The sequence below is a fragment of the Apus apus genome, chromosome 6 (genome assembly GCF_020740795.1).
Source record: "Apus apus isolate bApuApu2 chromosome 6, bApuApu2.pri.cur, whole genome shotgun sequence".
Lineage (NCBI taxonomy): Eukaryota > Metazoa > Chordata > Aves > Apodiformes > Apodidae > Apus > Apus apus.
The window spans coordinates 8,122,995-8,148,254 of NC_067287.1; the positions used below are offsets into that span (position 1 = coordinate 8,122,995).

The 25,260-nt window shown below is 35.8% G+C and overlaps 1 protein-coding gene across 6 annotated transcripts in view; it reads right to left on the bottom strand.

Moving 5' to 3' along the window:
• Window positions 1-1,860: 1,860 nt before the first annotated feature.
• The window catches only part of SLC35F5 (solute carrier family 35 member F5), a 33,360-nt gene continuing 9,960 nt past the window's right edge, over window positions 1,861-25,260 (bottom strand). For all 6 annotated transcript variants that reach the window (XM_051622995.1, XM_051622996.1, XM_051622997.1 and 3 more), the window contains 12 exons: window positions 23,534-23,596; window positions 21,969-22,050; window positions 20,499-20,689; window positions 19,556-19,637; window positions 18,686-18,773; window positions 18,105-18,169; window positions 16,656-16,760; window positions 16,043-16,202; window positions 14,852-14,942; window positions 11,092-11,246; window positions 10,514-10,634; window positions 1,861-9,674 (listed from right to left, as the gene is read on the bottom strand). In XM_051622995.1, coding sequence (XP_051478955.1) covers window positions 10,556-10,634; window positions 11,092-11,246; window positions 14,852-14,942; window positions 16,043-16,202; window positions 16,656-16,760; window positions 18,105-18,169; window positions 18,686-18,773; window positions 19,556-19,637; window positions 20,499-20,689; window positions 21,969-22,050; window positions 23,534-23,596 — 1,161 coding nt within the window. In that variant the 3' untranslated portion in view covers window positions 1,861-9,674; window positions 10,514-10,555. The remainder of the gene's footprint in view (window positions 9,675-10,513; window positions 10,635-11,091; window positions 11,247-14,851; window positions 14,943-16,042; window positions 16,203-16,655; window positions 16,761-18,104; window positions 18,170-18,685; window positions 18,774-19,555; window positions 19,638-20,498; window positions 20,690-21,968; window positions 22,051-23,533; window positions 23,597-25,260) is intronic.

Below are 25,260 nucleotides of genomic sequence, written 5' to 3' on the forward strand. Positions count from 1 at the left end.
TTTTACCCAAACTTAGGCTGAAAAGCCTTCATTTGGCTCTGTGACCAATTGCCCTCGCCATTTATGCAGCCAGTTGTCCACTCAGCACAACTGCAAGTATTGATGTAGCCTAAGAAAGTGATACATTTTAGGTTAAGTTTGTTTTAACAAGAGAGCCTGCCAAAAACGGAAAATGATTCCACATTTTACATATCTCTAGGACTTAAAATGGAAGGATCACACAATGACTGGGATTCTAGCCCTCAGTCATGACACTAGATAAAAAGAACAGGCACGCGCTCTTGCCAAGTTACCTTTGCAAGTCCATACAAACTTCTTACACCAACTCACTTCAAAATCTTAAGTTCCATAATTCCCATTGCTTGTCAGGAAACACAATGAGATGAACTCCATATTAATGAGTTAAAATATCCCCTCAAAAACATAAGTATTGAAGTGCACTACAGCCTTGACTAAAAAATGTTGCTATGTTAAATGTCTCTCAAAGTTCTTTGCCAAGTAAGACAGAACAAAGAACTTTCCACACTGCAAAAGGGGCATATTTACTTGTCCTTTTGTTGTCAAAAAAAAGTTGTTGCACAAGTGTCAGTTTCAGTGGATTTCTATAAACTCTTTCTAGAGTGGAAGTGTTTTTCAAAGCAGCTAAGTAAACAAGTTTCTTACCATAATTTGTTAGTCTCCTGTAAAAAAGAAATAGCCACAGGCTTGTTATTCTTCAATTTTAATAGTTATTCCTGGTACTGCCACATTCACAAAGATATTGCAGTCACTGTGGGAGCAGCTTCCATGAAATAACTGTTTTGATTCTACCGTCCTCACTCATTACAAATTTTCATGTTAGAAATTAGGACACAGCAGTGGCAGGGAAGCCCATGGCTCTCCCCCATGGATCTGTGAAGGTGAAGATGGCTCAGACAGGCAGGAATCCTCCCAGCATTACACTGTCCCAGGTCATTAGCTAAAGTGCCATTTGCTTCATGCAGTCTTACTTCTTTCTCCATGCTGTGATTTGTATTTGGCATGATGTCTTTCTGCCTATGCTTATAACTTTTCTGAGAAACTCTGGTCTAAAACATAAGATTCACCTACTTGGTACCTACATTTGTCAGTAACATCATATGGCATTTTTGCATATTTTAGATATGGCACAGCAATGATCCTCTTGTTTTAGTATAAAAACTGGTTCGTGCTACAGCTGTGCAGCATCACTGCTTATGTCAGTACACAGAATTGGGTTGCGAGTAATCAGACAGCTCAGAAAACCTATGGTAGGAAAAGATCTTCTAATTTTCATATTCAGTATTCAGGTAAATGCCCATCATTCCCTAGAGATTTTTAATTATTAAAGACACAGAAAGTTCAGCTGCATGAAGGAAGGTCAACATCTAGTCCTAGTTAACTCAAAGAATCAAAGATAATAAACAGGTAAGTTAATTGTCTTTTTACTACTTAAATAATTTCTTATACTAGAGTTGAGGAATGCACTAGAGAGACTGAAACTACCGTAGCTCCCCCTGCTGATGAAACCTTTTACAGAACCAGAATGATTTGGGTTGGAAGTGACCTCAAAGATCACCTAGTAAAAATCACCCGCTGCTCTGAAGATGGATTAAAAATTGGTATTTTATTACTTAAAATACCAGACTAAGATGACAACAAATTATAACCTTTCGGCATCCTGGCTGACTCCAGATAAAATGAGATCCTGAGACTCATTTTCAGGTTGGAAGAGGGGAAATAAGCAGGTAAATTCAAGACCTTTTCACCACTATGATATTCCCTGAAGGCAGCCCACCCTTAATGACCAGTCATTTTTTCTTAATGGATGGTATAAAATACATTAGGCATTAACCCCAAACCAAAGATTTATAATCTTTATTGTTTACTTACATAAAATAAATATAATACAGAAGAAAAACAGCACACCCATTGATTGCATTACACAGGCTGTTCCTCAGAATACATTGTATTTTCTTCTCATTAGCCCTTTTATAGGGTTTTGGTGTTGGATCTTAAGAATTTCAATTTATAAATGTATTAACACAAGAACAATCCCCCAGTTTTCACCATTACACATTTCAAATATTCATATATATACTGCTTTTGCTAAAAATATATAAGCACTGTTCAATATTTGCAATATAGGCCTTTAATTTCAATTCATTAGATCTCTATTAATATAGAGAATTTAAAAATAATTAATAGCTTAAAACTGATTTTAATTAAAAATACTTAATCTGTATTTCTCATTTAACTGGCCCCCCTCAGTAAATGAAGTGACAGGACAAAGACACACTAGGCAAAAGCCAATGTTAATTTTCAAAAAACAAATGGTCTAAGTTCTGGTCCTTGCTTCACCTGTGTAATTCTGGAATAATGGAGACACCAACTTGGTATAAAGAGGGAAAGAAGAAACCAAAAGCCAGAGTTTCTGAAGAGATACGAATCTTCACATTTACTACTGCCATTCTTCTGTTTTCTTGGCTTAAAATCACTGCATCAAGCCACGGTTATATATTCTTCTCTGCATGAACATACTTATCATTAAATGGAAATAGAATAAAAATGCTACATTTCTTTTTTATCAAAAATAGATCAAGGTTTAACACACTCTGAAATCAGGTATTTAAGTGCAAATGCAATACACATCAGCAATTCTGGTTCTAGTTCAACTAAGGAACTGGTTAAAAGATGATGTTCAACAGTGTTTTGTAGAGGTATCCCTGTAACCAGCTGTGCTCTCAGCACATCTGAGTTATCAGCAAACCGTGAAGACTTCATGTAAATGCATTTTCTTCCATTGAAAGTTCTTCAGTTAAAACAGCTTCTCCTTTAAAACCGTCACTCAGAACTCACTGAAACTTAGTACAAAGCATAATGCCACAAGGACAATCAAAACTGCTATTGATTTTGTGCAGCATTTAATGCACAAAAGTTTTTCACAAACCAATCAGTATAAACAACTAAGAAAAGATTTCATAAACAATTTTGTTTTACTAATACCCACTTCAAAGTGAACTTAGACACATTTTAAATCATTACCAGGACCCCTTCAGCTATACAATGCTGAAGTTGGATTGCACACTCCTATTACACTTCTCTAATTCCATTCAGATGTCAACTTAAACAATTGGTTAAGCTCTCAATATAGCTTTGTGTGAACAGCCTGTCATAATTTTCAATTGACAGAACACTCATTTGTAATGGGGTTCTATGTGGGACTTGGTTACACTTCACAAGAAAAACCAACTCAAAACCATAAAAGCTCCAAAATACTCCTCAGTATGTACACTCTCCAAATATAGTTTTCCATTTATTTTTTTTTTTCAATTTAATTTAGGCATTCAGCTTCAACATGAAATTGTTACTTAAAACATCTACTTTCTATATTAAACCAAGATCAACCAGAGAGATCAATCCAGTACACTACTGGCTAAACAACTTCCTGTACGTGAAAACCCTCATGATTTTTCAGCTGATCCCAGATGCTGCCCCATAACCTTATTTTCAATTAAGATTTTTGTTTGTATTTTATTTTCAGAACTTTTTTATTCTTCTCCATTGGGAAAGGGATAATGTTTGGCTGAAAAGCCTTAGCTAGGGGAACAGCAGGAAGGGGAGAGAAAAAAAAGGAGATTCTAAAAATATTTTAGAAGTTACTCATTGTAAGAGGAACTAGTTTAAGTGGCATGCAAAAGGTCAGATTTAGATAGAAGCGTCAACTGTAACACAGACAAGGAAGAAAAGACTTGTCAGCTAGCAATAACAGCAATACATTGAAGGACATCTCTAATTAAAATACAGTAATTTGCATATTATAAAGTTAGCTCTATATTAAATAGCTACATCCCCTCAGTTTGACAGGTATGGGGTTTTGTTTTTTGTTCGGATGTTGGGGGTTTTTTTTGCACTGTGGGACAACTTCAGGAACATTCATGAAGAACTATAGAAACATCCCTGTATTACTATTTCTGAGGCAATTCCAGCATCATCACATTTTGTCTGTGGAACATACATTTTGTGCACCTTCCCTGACACATCAGTCAAAAGTTCATTAAAAAAATAACACTGGATGCAAACTTACAAACTGAGATGCAGTTAAAGAACTCTGCACTTTTATAACTAAGCAGCTGATTTCTACAAAAATTCTCAGAGAAAAGCCTTTTATGCTTTTTAAAAGTAGGAAGTGAAAAACAGAGGAAATTCTGGATGGATTCCACATCACAGCAGGCATTCCAGAAAAAGTCTGGTTACCTACCAATACCAGATGTAATGATGCAATACTTTCACTCAGAGGAGTGTGAGAACACAGGTAACTAAGCAGAGTCACACTTATATGTTAGATTTCTAAAAATATAGAGAACTAGGGCAGGTAAAATACAATTACAGTAGCTTTACCTAGAGAAGAAATGCCCTGCTGGATTCTTTGAGAAGTGTATGTAAGTGGAAATGTCAAATCAGAAATCATCAAGAGAAAGTTATCCTCAAGGTTATGATCCCTACGATGACATGTTCTCATCAACAAAAAAATGATCCTAGAATTATCCAAGTATGCAACTGATCAATTTTTTTTTATACAGCTGGATTTTAAAGAAAATTAATGTAACAAGATAAATTTGCCTTTTAAATAATTAAGCTGCATGTTGGCAATGTGGAAATAGTTACAGTAGCATGTTTACCATTTTTACCAGCACGAAAATCCCTCAAATATGTATTTCTGAAGTCTTAAAGCAAATAACTCCAAGTGTATCCTGCAGACAGAAATACTGCGAAGGCATGAAGGTCACCCTAACTGCAGAGTTTCTTTTCAATGAAGTTTTCTTTTATTAATGCTGTCTATTATGACTCTGGTGGGCTTTGGATCAAATCCCATTCTAGCCACAGTAACTTCACTGGAAAAACAAATGAAAAATCCCCAAAGCGAAAAGACTATAAAATTTTGATGACAGAAATTAATATATTTGTGTCAGAAGATTTACACTGGTACTCTACCCCAGAATCAGATTATGTATTACTTACTAATTTTTAGGGTTAGGCAATGCTATCATGTCACTGCCATGCCATAAGTGCAGCTTCACAAATCAGCAGTGCAACTATTATTCTATATGGCGCATAGTACAGTAAACTAGGAAACCACACATCAATTGCAGCATCAGTTTAGAATGGATGTTTGTCCAAAAATTAACAAAGTGTTGGGCAGACTGCATTTTATCAACACCTCTAAAGGTTATCAATTTTCTCATCATTATTTTACCTGATAAGCCTAAGGAAGTTCATCATGAAAGTTAAAGTGATGTGAAATGTTTGAGTGAAACCTTAAAAGTGTTTATAACCATATTAAAAACAGGAATTAGTTATCAGCTCTCACAACACATGGTATCATCCATATTTCCCTGAGAAATCATACCCTGCAATAACCATGTAAATACAGCATTAATGCAATTCTGGACTAGACAAAAACAAAAAGTCATGTATAATGACTGTTTATGAGGAAACACTTAAATGCTACTGCAGTTCTAACTATTGCATTGCAGACACTACATAAGGCAGTCATAAAAGAAATGGCAACTAACTCAAAACTTAATCCCAAATAAATAAAACTGATGAAAAGTACCATCCTGTAGTTAGCCATATAACTCACCATTGTGATATGAGCATTAGTTTGTTTCTTCATTCTTGAGTATGCCTCTTCTTAACTTCCTTCACAGGCACACAAACATTGTGCCTTACTGAGGCAAATTTTCATATGGAATTTGGAAGTGTGTCCATAAACTCACCCTACATCTAAAATTTAACTGGTTTCCCCTCTCTTCCCATAGCTTAGTTTAGCTTGGTAACTTAATATCCCCAAGACAGCAGGATCTTTGTAGGTAACAGGAATTCAAGACAGAGATGGGAACAAAGAAATGGTTTTAACACCATATTTAAAGCAATCATAGTTGTCAACAGCAGTACCTAGGCAGAACGGGATCATGAAAGAGAATGACAATTACAACAGCTCACAAGAAAAACAGTAATTTGCAGACTCTCCTGTGTTACTAGCACATTACAAGGACGTATGCAATGCATACACCAGCACATCAGGTCAGGTATCCATGGTTTGTCATTTCAAGAACATCCCTGCTTAACACTGTATTTCCACAAAATGGTGTTAGCAGTTGTACCACCACATTGAGATGACCAGGCAGTACCTTGGCCTCCCTGCTTCCAAGTTTCAGTGTGCAGGCCACTCCAGCCTAACTCCATGACAAGCCAAATCAGTCACATACTATAGCTCCTACCCCTCTATATGGATTTCCACAGGCAAAAAGCCAACAAGCAAAATGCAGTGCACACTGGACAACAGAAACATCGGGCCATCAGTATCTTCAGTGGCACTCATGTGCCCCATAATTTCCAAATAATTCTTCAGTACTGATGTTGCCTGTATTTCAGTCCTTTGCTGAATTCCTATTACATCTACTGCAGCCCCCTGTAGTAAGCACATTTTCAGCATGACTGAGACCTAACCAAAAGTAGCTAGAAAAACTAGAATCCTTTCTACCCCGTTGTTCTGGAATGCAGTACATAGTACCTCTAACTATGCAAGACTTGCCAAAACCCTAAAAGCAAAGGCATACTTACATGGTGTTTGGCAAATTATCATAATTTCCTCCAAATATGAAATACAAACAGCTCAAAAACCTCAATCACACACAGAAGAAATTGTTGGTTGTCTCCTAGGATTACAGGAATTAGTTCAACTGTTTGACAGAGCAACTCATGTAGTATTCATTTTCCATTTTGTAGGCATGGAAAATAACTGTTCTTTAAGCATCTAATGACATTCAAAGAAATGCTTGAGATAAAAATTTCATTCTTTTTAAGTGTGTGTGCTTCCTAGAAGAAATAAATCAGGATACAGACATTCCCAAATTGAAACTGTAAGAGCAAAGACAATTTATGCTAGCACACAGAGGGTAGAGCGTTTATGAGAGAGGTTCTTCACATTCCAGTTGTGTCATGAGGAAGAAAAAAAACCCAGCATGTCTCCATTACTTCAGAGGTACCTGAGAATCAAAGCTAAACCTCTTGTGCATTTACCAAGCACCCATTAGAGAGCTACACAATTTACATTTCAAATCCGACATTATAAAATATTATTGTACTAAAAATCACAAGATTTTATAGAAAAAAACTTCATCACATTCTATTAAATGCAGGAACAATGTTACATGTCATAGCTTCTGTAATTAGAACTAACACATTTCTTGTAACTACAAGGGGCACCGCTGTTTAAAAATCACTTCCAGAAGGACAGTTTGCTTTGTTTATTTTTAGAATACTGTACTTTAGTGCAAAAAGACTGCTCAAGCTACCTAGTGCCAGCAGATTAAAATATTTAAGTATCTTTAAACACAAAAAAGATTATTAACACATTTTTGTTAGAAACAAAAACAGTGGGAAGGCCCTACCTTTGAGTGTACTCAACAAAATGTTCCACGTTCCTGGTGTCAGAGACAGAATAATATGATCCTAGCTCTTATTTTTTTAACCTCTCAAACTAATGAGTAATTTAACAAAAGTCACCTATACGGGAGACTGATGATCTTTTTACTTTAAGCCACAAACACAAGAACACACAAAGAGCAACTGCCCATTATACATTAGAGCTCATATTCTACCCGTACGACTAATTTAAGGTATTGGATTATTTTGCTAAAAATACTGTAATTCCCACCTGAAAGCAAACTCAGTCTTCCTAGGCCACAAGTCTCAACTGATTCAAATTTGTAATTAATGCCTGGTATTCTATATATTTAGTATGAGCTCACTGAAACATATAATTAATTGAAAACAGACCTCAGCTTTTTATTGCCAGTAAGCCTTAATATTACTTCTTGGAAAAAAGCTGACCCTAACATCCTCTGTCATAATTTAGAAAAAAAAATAACGTTTAAATCAACACCAACTAAGGAATCTCTACTTACCAAAGAAATAACTGAAAATTCTATCAAAGTCAAATGTAAAATTATTTCTACATACTGCATTTTCAACCCCTTTACTTGTCAGGTTTGGGAATTAAATGAGAAGTTTCTCAAAAGGCAGTGAGGGGTTTTTTGTTTGCTTTAGATTTGTGGCTTTGTTGTATTTGTTTGGTTTTTTAAAATTCCTATTTCAGGTGTCCAAAGGACTTACTATCTCATCTTAGGGAGATGCCTTATATCACTAAAACTTGTAGTGTAATCCAGTATTACAAATTGGAAGGCTTAATTGATCAAGGTACAATATTTGACCAGAAAAGTCCCCCGGTTCTCTTTTTCTTCTCTACTACAGACTTCTACATTACATTCTAGCTGCTGCCTAATCAATCCTTCTAAATATATAGTTAGGCATGTTGCTTTCCTGCATCTCCTCTTATCTAGTAGCTGTATCCCCAAACTACAAAATTCTTTTGGAAGGTTCATTACTGAGTGTCAAAACATGAAAAGGCATTTGTGTTTTGTCATCTCTCTGTATTTGTGTGGAAGGATAGTAGAGGCAGCCTACATTATTAATAATCTTCTTATAGGAAGAGAATCTCATCTGAAAATCTGTCTTATATTCATTATTAAAAAATAAAATCCATCAAAAGCCAAACTTAACTATGTAAGTGTCTTATAGGCCAGAAGGTGAAAAATAGCACTGACTAGTTTCAAATACTCCTCAATATAATTACTCATAACTTTTCAGAATCAAATAGATAAGCGCTGCAGTGGATGGAAGATCAAGGTTGCAAGGAAATTTAACAATTTTAGAATAAATACATTAATGCAACTGGAAAAAAAAAAAATCTATGCAAACACCTTTAGCTTTCAGATTGTTTAGCAGATTATTGCAGTGCCAACCCACTGACTGAAAACTTTCTTTTTTTCACATCTGACATAATCTGGAATAAGAACAGGTTACAGAATCAGTCTCATTAAAACAACCACAGATTTTGAGAATATACACCCAAATGTACTGCAATTAGAAATATTTTACCAGTCACTAAGATTTTAAACAGTCCAGATTGTTAGGTAACAAAATTTTTTAAACACCGGCACCCATTGCCATTACAAGGTTTCTCAAAATTCGATAAGACAATATATATGTAGTGTTCCAGGACTGTAAAAAGATCCTGCCTCAATAATTACAAGAATTCACTTAATAAATTATTTTTCTATTTTCTTCTATTAATATGCAAATAGTTTATACAACATAAAAAAGTTAATTTGTACCTACTACAGGTAACATATCTATTTACCTTTTCATCTGAAAGCCTCTAAGACTTGATGATCTGCAAGCTTATTTACATAACTCATTTGAAAGTATTTTTTAAAAAATATTGTCCAGCATTTAACAAAATTGTGATTTAAAAAAACAGAAAGAAATCATTTAACAGCATTTGTTTTCTTGATTTTGTCAAGTAACTTCATCAGCTCAGTGTTATAAGGCAGGCTGGTTGTTCATATGGAATAAGACTCCCTATGGTGATAGGCATGTAGCAAATTTGTTCATTTATAAAACCAGATGAAAGCAAGAAAGAGTTTAGAGTTTCAAAAGAACTGAAACTTCTTAATTTTTCTACAAATTCAGAATAGGCACTGAAACATGATTCCTTAGGGACTTTTCCAGAAGATTGTCTCTTCGCTGGGCATCATTCCATTCTATAACTAAGAAGAAAAAAAAAAAATCTTGACTACACAATTAAAGATTACAGAAAAGGAGTCACCATATGTATTTGTTTCCATCTTATTAATAAAGGAAATAACTTGTGTGTTTTAATTTTAAGACATCACAATGTCTGTTCTGGTTAGAATATTTTGAATTTCCTTGTTAGATTTAAGCAACATCAGAAAAACAAAACTATACCTCTCATCATGCAATGCTGCACGTGTTACTTGAAAACTAGAGCCCTGAAGCACAGGCCTAAGACAGTCCTAAAATAGATCTATCTTTCTGCTCCAGGACAGTATCTACAAACCATGTGAAGCTCCTGTCAGAGTTTGTGTAACCTCCTCTTAGACAGGGGTATTTTGCAGACTCCCCTATTTGCTATTCTACTCCAGCTTCCCTATCCTTATAATCAGAAATATTTTCCCTAATACTTAATGTAATTTAACAACTTAATTCTTGTCAACCACAAGGACTCCTTCCCATTTTCTAGACCCATAGAGATAAATTCTGGTCATGTCCTCCAAACTTCCTTAAATAGTTTGTCATGAACTGCAATAGCCCAAACTCAGACCTTGACAGTATTAACAAGAGCTAAATAATTACTTCCTATCTCTTCCACACACACCATGCATACCAAGAAGTTTTATGCCTCTTCTGCATTATTGACTCATGTCCTTTTTTTTTAATGAATGTTGTATACTCTTAAGTAAAAAAACTACTTTACATTTCAAAACCATTGACCACAAACTGTAGCAAGATGAGAACAATGCTTGGTAACAAACAATAATTTTGAAGATAACCTTCAAAACTCTGTAAAAATGCAACCAATCCTCACCTTTCTCCATGTTGCTTGAAGTTTATTAAGCATAACTTTTATCTATGAACAGCTGTCTCCATCTTGTGAAACACCATGCATAGGAATGAGACTTTCACACTGCTCACTTTCTTCTGGCATTCTTAAAAAGAAAAACTTTAGTTATTTGAAGTTACACTGCATCAGTTGTTATGAAGCCAACACGAGTACTAAGTAAGCTAGTGGTTTGAACTGCAGCCATTAAAAATACACAAAGACCCCTTAATTCCATAAATTCTACTCAACTTTGCACAATTTTTGCTGCATGTTCTGGATAAAACAACTATTATAGAGACATAAAGGGAAAAAAACAGAAGACTGTGACAGCCACTAGAAACCTTATTTTAAAAGGTAAACAGACTTCACATCTTTCCATTTTCTGAGCATGACATAGGTTAATAAACAGCTTGGCAACTACCACTATTAAGAAATCGGTACACCCGAATATACAATTAAATTAAATTAAAATACATAGAGCATTAGTACTGTGGCATATAAAAGTGTAAAGGATACTGAAAAGGTGAAATAAGAGATAGGACTATATTTGGTGGCTGCCCTACCTCTGAATGCGATGTTTTCTACAAATAAAGGCAAAAATTCTTCTGATTCCCACCATCACTGGATCCCAGTTGTTGTAATGACATAAGAGAGTTGCAATGAAAAAGGAAAAAAATACAGGGACTGCCCCTGCAAAAAATAACCAGGAAAACTGCACCTGGAATTAAAACAAAAACACCATTCACTCAAATGCAAAAAAAAATAAACTGATATACTGTCCAATTATTACTGTAACTTTGAGATGAAGTCACAGAGTCACAGAATGGTCGGGGTTGGAAGGGACCTCTGGAGACCGTCTAGTCCAACACCCTGCTAGAGCAGGATCACCTACAGCAGTTCGCCCAGGAATACATCCAGACATGTTCGGAATGTCTCCAGAGGAGACTCCACACCCTCTCTGGGCAGCCTGTCCCAGTGCTGTGTTACTCTCATGGTAAAGAAGTTTTCCCTTATGTTTAGCTTGAACCTCCTGTGCTCCAGCTTGTGCCCATTGCCCCTTGTCCTGTCACTGGACGCTGCGGAAACGAGACTGGACCCTCTGAGAGACATCAGCAGAACCATGCCTGATCTCACCTGAAAGATGTGTGCACCTCTTTATTCATCTACGAATATACCATCACTGAGCGGTAGCTGCCAAAATCAATGCACACAGAAAGACCACATTTCATTTTAAAATGGCAGAGCACATTATTTGCCCAATTTAAACTAAATTCCACTGATATTTGTATCTATCTACTACTACACTCAAAAGTGATAATCTGAGACTGTTTAAAACTTAAAATTATAGAAAGTTAGAGAAATCAAGGATGCTAGAGTCTCAAAACACCGTTCGAGCTCACAGAGCAATGTGACATAAGCACGGCGCCCTCTTGTGGGGAAAATTTCCAAAGTTGAAGACTGGAGAAAAAAGGTAGTTTTGATACCTAGCACTGATGCTCTCAAAAATTGAATACACCACTGTTTTAAAACCCCTATGTTATCCTTATTGATTTTTAACAGAAATTAAAAAATACCAAGGTTACCAAAACGAATATTTAAATAGTTGTTAACAATTTTGTTGTAGTTTCTTCAGATTCAGATTTATGCTAGATTACAGAATCATACAGACCCAGAAAGTTAGTAATTATATATATTGTACACTTGCCATTTAACAGTCACATGAAGACTGCGTGTACTCACAGTTTAATCTTTTCATTATTAGCCATGCCAGTGGCATTTTTCCATAGGTTCCTTTTAAGACAACTGAAATGTGGTGGGAAGACAAGGCTGGCCAGAAGCACTAACTGGAAAGCTAAGTAACCCCAATGTCAGTATATATAACTATATATGTATATACACACATCTCTAGAAGATACACACACACACACACATATATATATAAATGTGTAGAAGCACAAATACGTACCAGCTTTAGCTCACATTAAAACCTAATTCCACCTCACTGAAGTGAATCTTTGGGAGATAAATCTATGTATCTTTTTTCCTCATTTCCTTAATAGTTATCATTAGTTATTTACTTTCCTGTTAAAATTTATGTCCCAAGTGAATATTGCAGATACATTAACAGCAAGAAACAGTTATCTTAGAGATGAATTACTATTGTCAGAATCACTCCAAGGTTTTGCTGTACTTCCAATGTTGGAATACTCAGCTAATATTGATGTGAAGAATACTGTACATCACATGTTCATTACCCAAGTATTTATTCCAATTCTGACTCTCCTTTTATTTGTCAATTTGACTTTCCTATTTTTATCCTTTTATTTTTCTGTTTTATTTTCCAAAATTCACACTGACATTAGATGAAAACAAAACGCAGTCAGAAAACTTCAGAAGTCAAAAGGTTCTTTTTAGAATTTACATTTGTGACAACAATGAGCTGTAAAGCTTCTTTTTGGTGAGAAACATTAAGTGCAAGATTGACTAATTTCTTGTACATAAGTCAGTCTTGTACAAATACAAGCCTCAGAAGAAAAAATTCAAATGTCATGACTGAAAACAACTCATAAATTGAACTTTCACAGATAATGCACTAAAACCACTTTCTTCAGCGAAGCACCTAATTACAGAATACTGAATTTAAGCTATGTTCCAGGCATAGTCCAAATTTTTGTATTCTCACACTTTCTCATTTCTACTTGCACAGAACATACAAATTTAGCATATCTGCATTTCCTACAAGACTCAAAAGAACACAGCAGTGTAAGCAAGCAGCAGCTGGCAGAGCAAGACCACCAGTCTATTCAAAATTTCAGAGGTAGTGTTCTATATTTAGTTGTAAGTTTAGTCAATTTTGCCCATTTTCATTGATAAAAATTTTCAGCTGAACTATTACATGACTAAACTGTTTCCTAATTCACATGAACATTTATCATCTCAGTAAAGAATTCCTTGTATTTCAGTAACAAACTGTTTTAGGCCAAGGTGCTCAAATGCTGACTAATTCACAATTTTCAGCCCAGAAAAATACACTACCTGGCACATAATTTTACTCCTTACTTTCTGGAAAACTCTTGCAGCATCTCAGTAACATACATATACAGTAACATACATATACACACATTTAACATCAGTGAAACAGGTGTCAACAGGGGTCAAAGTGCACATAAGCATGTGATAGGAATGCTCACACTTTAGCCCAGTGAGAAATATACCTGTGTCTATACTGAGAGGTGTCAAAAATCATAGACATAATGAGCTATGTGGATCTGCCCTGCCAAAAACAAAGGGCATTAACACTAAGAAAAATTAAGCTTGCTTTAACAACAGTTGCATTATAAAAACTAGTTGAAAGCTATTTCAATAAGTTAATTTCAAAGTCAAACCACCTGTTTAAAATGTAAACAGTAGGGATTATTTAAATCCAAAATAAAAAGCAGGAACACATGATTCTGTCTTCAGGAAGGAGTTGTGTGACCTACTTTTAAAGGAAAAAACAAAAATACAAGAGCACCCAATATCTGCATGCTTGCAGTGTATGCTAAATCATAATTATTCACATGAAATTAAGAATTTTATATTCCTTGCAGCTGATCAAATATTAAATTAAAATACTCAAAGAGTGGAAGTTCATACATAATGAAATATTTTAAACTGAGAATTCTACTCTATTAGCATGAAAAGTATCAATATAGCTTGAAGAGTAAAATAACTAAATTCACATAGTTTCTATTCTACATTGTTATAAGATTCCTTCCTCTCTTTACATGCAGGGTTTTGCCACTGCTATTACCTCAAAACCAGTGGAACTAGACTAACTTAAAGGACACCTAAATGGAAGCCTAATATCCACATGGATCTAATAAAATGCAGTTGAGCCCTGTAGCTGCTGCATTCCTCTGTGGTAAACCTATAGATTTTTGGTTTTGTCACTAATTGAGTATTTTCAAGATAGGCAGTCTGTAATAATTCTATACCTGTAAAGATATTAATTTAATGTATGCTGTACTTGCAGTTGTTCTTTAATTAGAAAAAGTGCTTGTTTCAAGGTAAAGCATTCGGCCAGGCATGGATGATGACTTGGGAACTTTTCATACAAGCTGCATCTTAATCAGATATATTTAAGTGTGCAAGTACATGCTTGCAAGGGCAAAATTACTGTAACTGTCGATATCAAGAGAATATTCATTATAATGCAATTCAACAATTATTAACAAGTCAGAGAACTAAAATACTGTTTGTTGCATACATTGCTAAAAATAACACCACCATTTAATTCAAAAAAATTGTGTTAATAATGCTCAAAACTTAGTAGTACATTACCTTTTGCATGCACATGTCAGCTATTATGGACAGAGGTATTGTAAGGCTTAGTGCCAGTGTGCCTATCAGTGATGAGGTAAGAAAGCAGCCCCTAAAAAGAATTTTAAAAGTAATTATTATTACTATTATTTATAATAATAACAAAGAGGTCTTATTTAGAAGTTAAAATACAACAAAGTGCAGAAGACATTTGATCAAGCTTAACTGTTAGTCATTGTTTGTTTTAATAACAAACAATTGAGATATCCACATTCAGTCACTGATGTCTTCTGGAGTGAGGATTAATTCCCATACAAACCTTTTGTTATGATGGAAAATTCACGACTTCACAGATAGTGATTTCACCTAGAGAAAGCCGCATTTTGTTTCCATCTTGAAATAGTTTTAGCAATAAAATCTGTTTGCCCCAGTCTGGTTAATTGAAAAAGAAATGTTACTGATGCCTAGAAACCCTACCCAAAAAGAGAAATGTTTTCTTAGAAATAGACAAATTCTTAAATTAAACAGACTCTGCTTTTTAAATCTCATTCTAAAATGCAGCCTTGAAGTCATTATATGGAGTCTCAGTGAGACTTCACTGTATTCTACAAGTGGTCTCATCATATTTCGTAAGTGAGAACAAGGTTGTTAGACTTCTCTACATTCACGACTCACAAAAAGCCATTACAATCTCTTTAAATAATAGAGTAACAAAACGATATGCATGTCACGCTACTCATGAACAGCCACAGAAAACCGGCCCTTTTTTCCAAATACCTTTGCAACTCATACTTAGTTTACAAATAATAGATTTACTGAATGACATTAAAAAAAATGAAAGAGAACGTCAAATAACTGTAGGACAGACCCAAGATGACATGTGAGCTCTTGCTATCTTCATCATGTCAATATAAATTTAAGGCTCTCAATAAACATGACTAGCTTGAGCCAAGTGAAGAGCATAGCATCCAACATAAAAAAGCCCCTGTTTTATGACTGACCAAGTCAGAAGTTACCAGTCACAGTGAGGCTGGTTTGCAAATATTCCTCTAAGAAACAGGCTCTTCTACCATATGAGGAAAATACATACAAGGGGATATCTACCCAATTTGCAGCAGTAATGCCCACTACTGAGACAGCCTCTTACTTCAAAGGCATCCAGAATTTTATTTCTTGTGAGTAAAAGTGAAATACAAAGCATGCAGTACGTACCACAGCCAGAGGAACTCTGACAGAACTGTTCCAATAAGGCCATTAATGACAATGCACATCCATATCAGTTTATTGGGAAACTCAAATGCTTCAAACCCCGTATAGTGAAGCAGGAAAAACCCTGGCCACAGCAGCAACAGATTAAACAGCCCTACAAAACCTAAATATAAAAACAGTATGAAGTAAATCACCAGTATCCTTCAACATTACTAAAAACCTCAGCTGAACTGCTGTTTTGACAACATGCATACATAAAAGCAGCAACAAAGCAATACTGTAACTCTTTCAAAGGAAAGAAAGAAGAGCCTTTACCTGAAAGTCACAAACAATTACATCAGATATTTACAGCTTAAAAAAAAATAAATTAAAAATTCCATTGAGTCCAAAGGAACTGCCTGCATCCCTACAGGTAATGTTATCTCTCATTGTTAAGACTGTAAACAAGAGGGAATTCACACAACCAGTCTCTAAAGTACTTATAACCATGGGAACAATAGACTTTCTCTACTTCCTTGGCTTTCCTAAACCCTTTTACCACTCATACACAGTTCAGTGCCTGAAAGCAAACAATTTAATCACAGACTGAATCAAAACTTTCAATAATTAGCCTTACCAAAGAACATTGGTATGTCAAGTTTATCTTCTCTATCTACTTTCCTTTTTATCATTACTATGTACACAGCATACAGCATTGCTCCTACAAGAGACCAAAGGGAACCTGTAAAGATGAAGAAACATTCACTTAAGTCATGCCAAACATGTTACACACACTAGGATCAACTATCCTAAACATACACCTATTGTAAAACTGTCAGGGATAAGTAACTTATTACCAAAACTATTACTATATGAAAAGTAGGGGAAAATGCTGTGTGCTGGTTTGGTGGGGTTTTTTTGTAGTGGGGGAGAGGTCCGAGGGGTGGCTCAGGTAAGAAGCTGAAAAAGGTCCCCCAGCTCCAAAACCAGAGAGTCAAGGAGCCATTAGAGAGACAATGGATGTGCCTCCATAATTAACATATGAACGAACTGCTGTAAGACCTGAGCAGAAAGCAAGCCGGAGAAAAGAGCTGTGCTGGAGAGGTGAAAGCAGTGCCAGGGTGGAGATCCTGAGGCTGGTAAAGAAAAAGGGGAAGAAGGTGCCCAAGTTCCCTTGAGATGGCAAGCTGTTCCCCTGCAATCATGGAGGAGCACGATGGAACATTCCCTGAAAGCGCCAGGAGGGACGAACGTGGATTTGCAGCCCATGGACTTGAACTGCAGCCATGGAGGACCCTGCTCCAGGGGAGGTGATGTTCCTGAAGCAGCCCGGGACTCAGTGGGAAGCCCATGCTGGTGAAACTTGCTCCCGACCTCGTGGCAAGGACTCTGGAGAGGCTTGTGAATGACTCTCTCCCATGGGAGAGACCCCTTGCGGAAACAGGCGAGGACTGTAAAGAATCCTTCCTCCTGACAACGAGTGGCAGGAACCACCAGCCTGTGAACTGACTAAACACCATCCCCTGTCCCCCTGTGCCGCTCGGGGGAAGGAGGGAGAGAAATTGGGAACAAAGTGATTTGGGCCCGGGAAGAAGGGAGGGGTGGGAGCAAGGTATGTAAGCACTGCCCTTTGTGTTGGCTGTGCCTTGTGTGCATTTGATTAGTGTTAAATTAATTTGTAATTATTTTTCCCCAAGATGAATCAGTTTTGCCCATGACCTTGATCGGTGAAGAACCCTCCTTGTCCTTTGTCTTAACCCACGAGCTTCTAGTTGGCCTTTGCACTCTCCACAGTATCAGTGTGTGTGGGTGTGGGGGTTGAGTGAGCAGCCACGGGGCTGGTTCTTTGTTGTTGTGTTAAAACTGGAAGCTTGAAAATGTAAATACTTTCCCAATTAAGCTATAATCACGGAGGGGAGGAGGGGAATCATCATGAATGTCTGGTTTCAGAAAACGAAACTAAAAAGCCAGATTATGAAATGTTACACAAGTAAGAAACACACAGCTTGCTCTATGACTTGCAGAGCACTGTTAAAAGATCGTACCTATCACTGCACATTCTAGAATTAAGAAAAAGGGGAAATACCTATTGTATCTTTTCCAGTAGATTTCTCTGATCCAGAAAGGTTAACAAGTACCACACCACCAATGCTAGCAAAATAGAAGAAATGCAAAACGCTACTTAGACACAATACATTTTTATGAAAGAAAAAATAAAAGAACAGTTAACAAAATAGACTACTATCTTTATGTATTTTTAGTTAACTAAAACCCACTTTTGAAAAAGCCAAAAGGAGTTTTCTATTTCTAAGGCCTGATCCTAAGCTAAAATCCAACAAATCCCACTTTTAAACTCCCTGAACAACACACTGGCCATTTAATGAAACAGGCTGACAACAATGAATGCCAAGCCTCTTCCTTTTTCCCCATCTACACAAAACCAGAAAAAACATAGTTAAAGAACAAGAAAGTAAGTTCACATATTTCCAACAGAAACCTGATAAATCTTATTTCCTGTAGGAGCATGAGATTCAGTAGTTGCTTATGATATGAAGTATTTAAAGAGACCTTATTAAAAACTAAAGCATATCAAATACTATAATAGGTACCACAGATATCTTCTCAGTGTATCAGTTTTTGAGCAAGTGTTCCACCCCATGATCTTACCTTAAAATGACAGCTAGTAATTTGGACAGGGTAAACCTATCTCCACTGTTACTGGGAAAGACTGCAGCTAAGATTAAAGTAAAAAGCCCTGCAAGAGAAATTAGGAGTTTATACAATCAAGTTTTCCTACTAGTTTGTTCAGAAGACTGCACAGACATTTGCTTCTCTATATTTAAAAATTGTTTTATCCACTTGATCTCAGCATCCATGATTTTAATCAAAACTAGCACCTTGTGATGCAAGTCCTCAAGTGAGCAAGTACATGCTCAACTTTAGGAAAGGCCAAACATACTAGCAAAATAAACAGCAAGAAGCCTGAAAAGTCAGTGGGAAAAAAAGCAACCAAGTAACTGCTTTTAAAACTCATTTTATTAAACAACAGAATTAAAACCTCCCAAAACATTGACTGACACATAATTTAAATACTTTAAAGTTTGTATTAGAGCCTTTAAGTAAGCCAATGATATGCATAATATTTAGGTGGGTTATTTAACCCCAAACCATTTTTTTAAAAAGCAGTCATTATCAAGAAGACTTTACTCTGAACAGTATCTATTTTGATAAGAAGTTTTACCACCTTTCCTTCAAATCTGTTATACTGCTAAGATAGCTCTTAATACAGAGGCATAACCACAGAAGTACACAACACACGCAAACTTGAAAAGCAAAAAAGCAGGGGAAACATGAAGATACCTTAAACCCCTGCAATTATGTAACAGAAATTTTTAAATGCACATATTCAATTGCTTTAAGCCTTAGGGTTTCCCCTAAAACCACAGGTAAATCATTACACAAGGCCATTGTAACCAAAATTATTATTGTGTGGTAAGTAGCCTTATAATGCACATCTGATAGTGTAAATAAACTTACCAGAGGTTGAAGACAAGATATTAACTATGGCAACCTGGGTATCTGACAGAGCTTCTTGGTAAGAGAAATTTGCCAAGAACCACTGGGGGAAAAGAAAAATAATGTTATGGTCATACGGATAGCAAGAGCAGAGTTTAAGTTTATCAGTACAATAAAATCCTACTTTAAGGACAAAAAAACCCCACAAAAAAACCAACTATTTGTCCAAAACCAAAATCAGAAGAAAACTTTTACCTCAAATAGATTACTAACTTAAATTAAAGTGGCCAGGTATGTAAAAATCAGAACTGGCCCAAACCAACCAGATTCAAGTATGTGTTTAACTCTAAATTAACCTACTTCAGAACTTTGAACAGTTACTTCTTGAACAGCTATTACTGATCTGCCCTCTACATTTTTCACCATCTCTCCAAAATCCTGCCGCCATTAACTCTCTCTCCCTCTAGAACTGAGAAACAATGCAGAAACACCAGTAACCAACACATTTTAAGTAAATCTTGCAGTCCTCCAGGGAGCTGAAAGACAATTAACTGTCTTTTCTTCATACTACTGGAGGGCACAATGCCGCAGTGAGGTATAAGGTGGTGCTCTCTCTGTGATGGCCCAGAAAGAAGCCATACTGGTATTTACCCATTCCATGCAGTCTCACTGCAGCTGTTAATAGCCTGTGTACATACAATCCCAGGTTTTGCTGTACCAAACATACCCAACATTAGACAACATGGCGTATCTTACAACTGACCTTACAGTTAACAACACACCCAGGATCTCTGTTTATTACCCTTTCAAGAAGTTGCACTTTCTTGTCCAGCACATGAAGGTTTAACTTTTTACAGTATATTTATCAAATAATGAATAAAGAATACAAGTAATCTTAATACCATTGTTATACAAGTTTTAATTGCATCTATACTTCAGTTTTCTGAAAGAACGGAACACATACCACAAAGCAAAAGAAAAAGCTAATTTTTGCTACTTGAGTTGCAGTGAGTTTTCCTACAGTTTTTAATAGTGATTCCTGCTCCTTAATCGTTGGGTATGACATACGAGACAACTTTGCTTCCAAGGCATGGCTTGATGGGAGCTGTCGGATCTCCATAATATTACTGAACCTTACACGAGGCTTTTTGAGAGCTTAAGAGGAAAAGAAAAAAAAAATGGGGAAAAAATGCTACATATTATAATTAAACTTCTCAAGCCAACACAACGTGCAAATTAAGCGATGATGTTCTAATGCGGCATTGATTACAATACTTCACAAATAATAGGTTTTGATCCAAGCAGAAGACATGCCATTATTTATATTATTAAACTAGTGTTTTGCTATTTGATAGGTCATTAAGACAAAGCACAATTATTGGTTTCAATCAGTACAGTTGTTCATCCACAAAAACCTTACTGAAAAGCACTATTCCTCCTCTCTGTCAAAAAAATCCTCACAAAGTAACCGCAAATTCTCAGGTAGGAATTACTCTGCATTAATAAATATCACACAAGATTTTCTTTCATTTTCTAATAGCCAAACAGCCAAATATTGCACACAACTGTCTATATCTAACTGCAAGGACAGTGTTTCATTCATAAGATCATAAAGGCATTTGCTCATTTGAAATCCACCCTCTAAATAATCTTACAAACCAGGATCTTATTTCTGTGGGTATTGCAAGCATAATTAGCTTCCTGTGTGATGAAAACATTACACACTACATATAAATATTAGCCTAATGCAACATGAAACAATACCTAATTTCCTAAAAAAGTAAAGAGAAAAGCTACAGCTCAAACAACCCTGAGGTGATTGGTACACGTTATCACAGGACAGCAGAGCCTTCTGAAGTGGTTCTGCATGTGTGCAATCTAGAAATTAACAAAGAGACCTTCCCTTTTATAAGCAGGGACTCTTTTGCTGAGGATCAGATAACTGGATTATCTGACAGACAACGTTTCTGTAATTGTCTGGAACAGTCAGGCCAGTTTCAGCTACTATCACAAGATAGTGAGGCTTAAATAAAATCAGAGAGCACATAGACTGTTAAAGTTCTTACTTTGACTGCTTTGCTCCTGCTCTAAAAAGGACAATAGCTTGTTTTTCCAGGGGCTGACTCACTGCTGCTGGTCATACAAGCCCAGAAGGAAAGAATCACAAGTACTGAACCCAGTTGGTCCCTTGAGATAAACATAGGCTGGATCTGTAGTGACCAAGAAAGGTAAACTAAACAATAGGCCTATGTTTTCTCTATCTGAAAGTAAATATATAAAAGACTGCAATTCATGCAATAAGAGATTTAAGGAAGAAAAAGGAAAAAAAAGAGGGGGGGGGGAAGTCCTGAAACATTACAGCAGTTATACCAGCAAAGAGGTAATTCATTCACCAGGGAACTAGCACTTCAGCATTCCGAAAGTCTTTACTCACTTTTCTCTGCATCACTATTATTACTGCCATTTTTTTCAGTTGGCAAATCATGAAACTTTACAGGAACATATAAAGGTTCACTCTGAAACAAATCAGTATAAGTAAAAATACAGTTAAGCAGGATATTTAAAATATAAGCAGTAGAATTAATGTAGCAAATTAGAAAACTAAAGAAAAGCTTAGTGAATATTAAGAGAATAAAATTTAACAAAGTTATTTTGCACACAGTGGATAGGCTTGTAAAAAATGTCCATACATAATCTATGTTTTATGTTAAACATATTGGTAAGATGCAGTATTAAAAAATAACTGTGCACTTTTATGTAAATCCTCATGAACAGAAAACTCATCCCTAGAAAACTCAAACCTACTGATTTAAAACTAAAATATAACTCACCAAAATCACTGACATTTCATTACATCTAAATCTTTCTGACCAATGATAAACATAAAAGAGAATATATATATATATGTATATAAATAAATACATACTAATTTTCCTCCCATGACTCTAAAAGCTCATGAACTAAAACTGAAAGTCAACGTAATTTCTGAAAGGCACTTAGCAGCAGTTTTAATTACTTAAAATACTTTTGACAAGACAATTTTTAAGCTGCTTGCTTAAATTAAATAAACTGTAAGAATGAAATAATGAAAGATCTGGTAGCTGTATTTTCATCAGGCTCCTTTTTTAGGACCAGAATTTTTGTCAATATTTAAGCTTAATTGTCCAAGGTTGACAATGAATCCTGCTTCTAGAATCAGATGATCTTAATGAATTGAACAGACTGAGATTTTATTCTTAAATGTAGATAAAGGGGAGGGGGGGGGAATCACAAAGAATAAAATTAAAAAATACTTCTAAAAAATACCTCTTCAACTCCTTATTCAATACAAGATACCCCATGTCTACTCCAGGGATGGTGCAAACTTTAAAAGTTTTGTGTTTTGGATACATTCCTGCATGTGGCCTCTGAATTAGGTATGCAGATTAAGCAGCAATCTGTGATCAACATGGGCACAACAAGCAATCACTTATGGATGATGAAAATCACCACAGAAATGCCATCAGGCAATGCAGCTTATCAGGAGAGTGACAATACTGACATTAAACTCAGTAAACAGTAGTCACTGCCCACTGAAAGGAAGAAAGCAGTCCACTTCTCTTCCAAAATGCAATGCAGGATAACAGTATACAAAGACACTCATGAACTCAGTTATTCTGTTGGTGTATTTTAGTCTTGAAAACTGTTTGGCTTTATCACTAGCTCTCCACATTCTGCTGTGGCAGCTACCGAGCTGAATATGTAAAGGTTTCCTCTGCACAACAAACATTTCTTATCAAACTACTACAGAAATATTCAAGTGTTCTATTGAGCTGAGAACCTGTATTTCTCATAATAAGAGATGTTACTGTTTGCAGCACTTATTAGTAACATCTAAGTTACCAATCCCCTTAGCCAAAAGCTATTACATTTAAAACTGCCATATTTTTCAAACATTAAGTCAGGATAATGGTGTCATGTTACTATAAAGCATTGACCTTCACAAATCAAGGCACTCACCAGAGAACTGTTTACAGTGTTGTCTGTTGTACAAGCAGCAAAATAACCTTCAGCATCTGCAAACTAATTACAGAACAATCTTAAATGTAACAATCTACCAAGGCAGAGTTGCCAATAACGGAGGTTTTTTATACGAAAATTTTTAATGCTTTTTTTTCATAATTCTATCACAATTCCCACTCTCCCTCCAGCCCTTTTCCCCAATAAACAAGAGGGGTTACAAGTTTAGCAAATAATTTCAGTAATTCCTTGTACCTCTTGGGAGAGCCTCACTAAACAACAACCCAGGTATCAATGCAGGACCAGGCTGCCAAAACCTGTAGAGTTCAGCCTTAGTGAGACACGCTTCACTAAATTATTGTGCATGTATTAACAACAAGCCTCTTGTTCCTTCATTTTATTGAGGCAAAGTTCCTTTGTATAAAAAACCTGGAACTCTGCCTTACTTTTAACAAGGCTTAAATTAGGATAAGGTCAACTATAATTTTTTCCTCTTCCTTTCTGCATCTTAACAAGTATGACTAGTCCTGTTCCCTGACCTGCAGCTTGCTGTTCTTCCATTCTGGTAAGTAATTAAGCAAAGCCCTAATATGGAAGAAGACTTAAAAGTAAGGTGTGTTTACCCATGCAATCATTATGGACATAAAAATCTATAAATGTACAGACTTTGTTCCAGATTAATAGACAGAAGATATTTTAAAGGCACTTCTAAAAATTATACAGTTGACCATTTAACTAAACTCCTTGGGGAAGGTGAGGGGTATCTTCTCACTGCACACTTCAAGTCCTGTCTCTGCCCTGTTCTTTCAAAATAACAAAAACTGATGGCTCTCTCCTACAAGTTATTTTTTAAATTACTTTTCATAGGATTTTAAAGAACAAAACAACAAGATTCCAATAGCAGTGCTGTAAGAGCCACAAAGGTGACAAATTGAGCACTCTCACCCATTGCTGATGGGTTCCTATGAGTTGATAGTACCTCTCCTTGACATTGCACTGCCTGAGATTCAGCTGGTCAATGTAATCACTACCATTGTCACAAGGCAACAGCCCTTTATTCTAATCATCTGCTGAGATTAATACATTTGATCAGTATAATTGCTCCGTACAACTAATCATCCTTTAGTGCTCTCATCATCCATATTTGTCATTACTGCCAGTAAAGAATCTGTAGATTTTGTTTACTTCCTGATTATCTTAAGACCCTGAGTAGCATCAAGTCTAACATGAACCATACTGCACACAGACATTTGATAGAAAAAGGCCAATCTACTAAAAATTATTTCAAGATACCAGCCAAGTCCAACTGTTCTATAGATTTAACACAGGATTTGTTTAAAAACAAAATATTGAAGTTATGTTACAACTGTCACTATCAGTCAAGTCTCATATGTCCAGAAGAACTCAAGTTAATTCCTTTAATTCAAGCTATTTTTTATAAAGGTATGTTTATTAACAGCATGTTCTTGTTTTCCATCTTCGGTTATTTTAATGCATTATTAATATCAGGCCAAATGCCTTACTGCTTCCTGAGTCCTGCTGTTCAGCATTCTGAAACACTGGCACAAAACAAGCACTCTTTCTGGCATCTCTAATGTCCTTGGGAAAAAAGTGCATGTTTCTGTAATACGGCAATAATTCTAGACTCCAGCACAAACTATGCCCAGTTCTAGAATGGTAAAAGTCAGTCATGCAAAAAAGCTATAAAAATAAAATATTGTCAACGA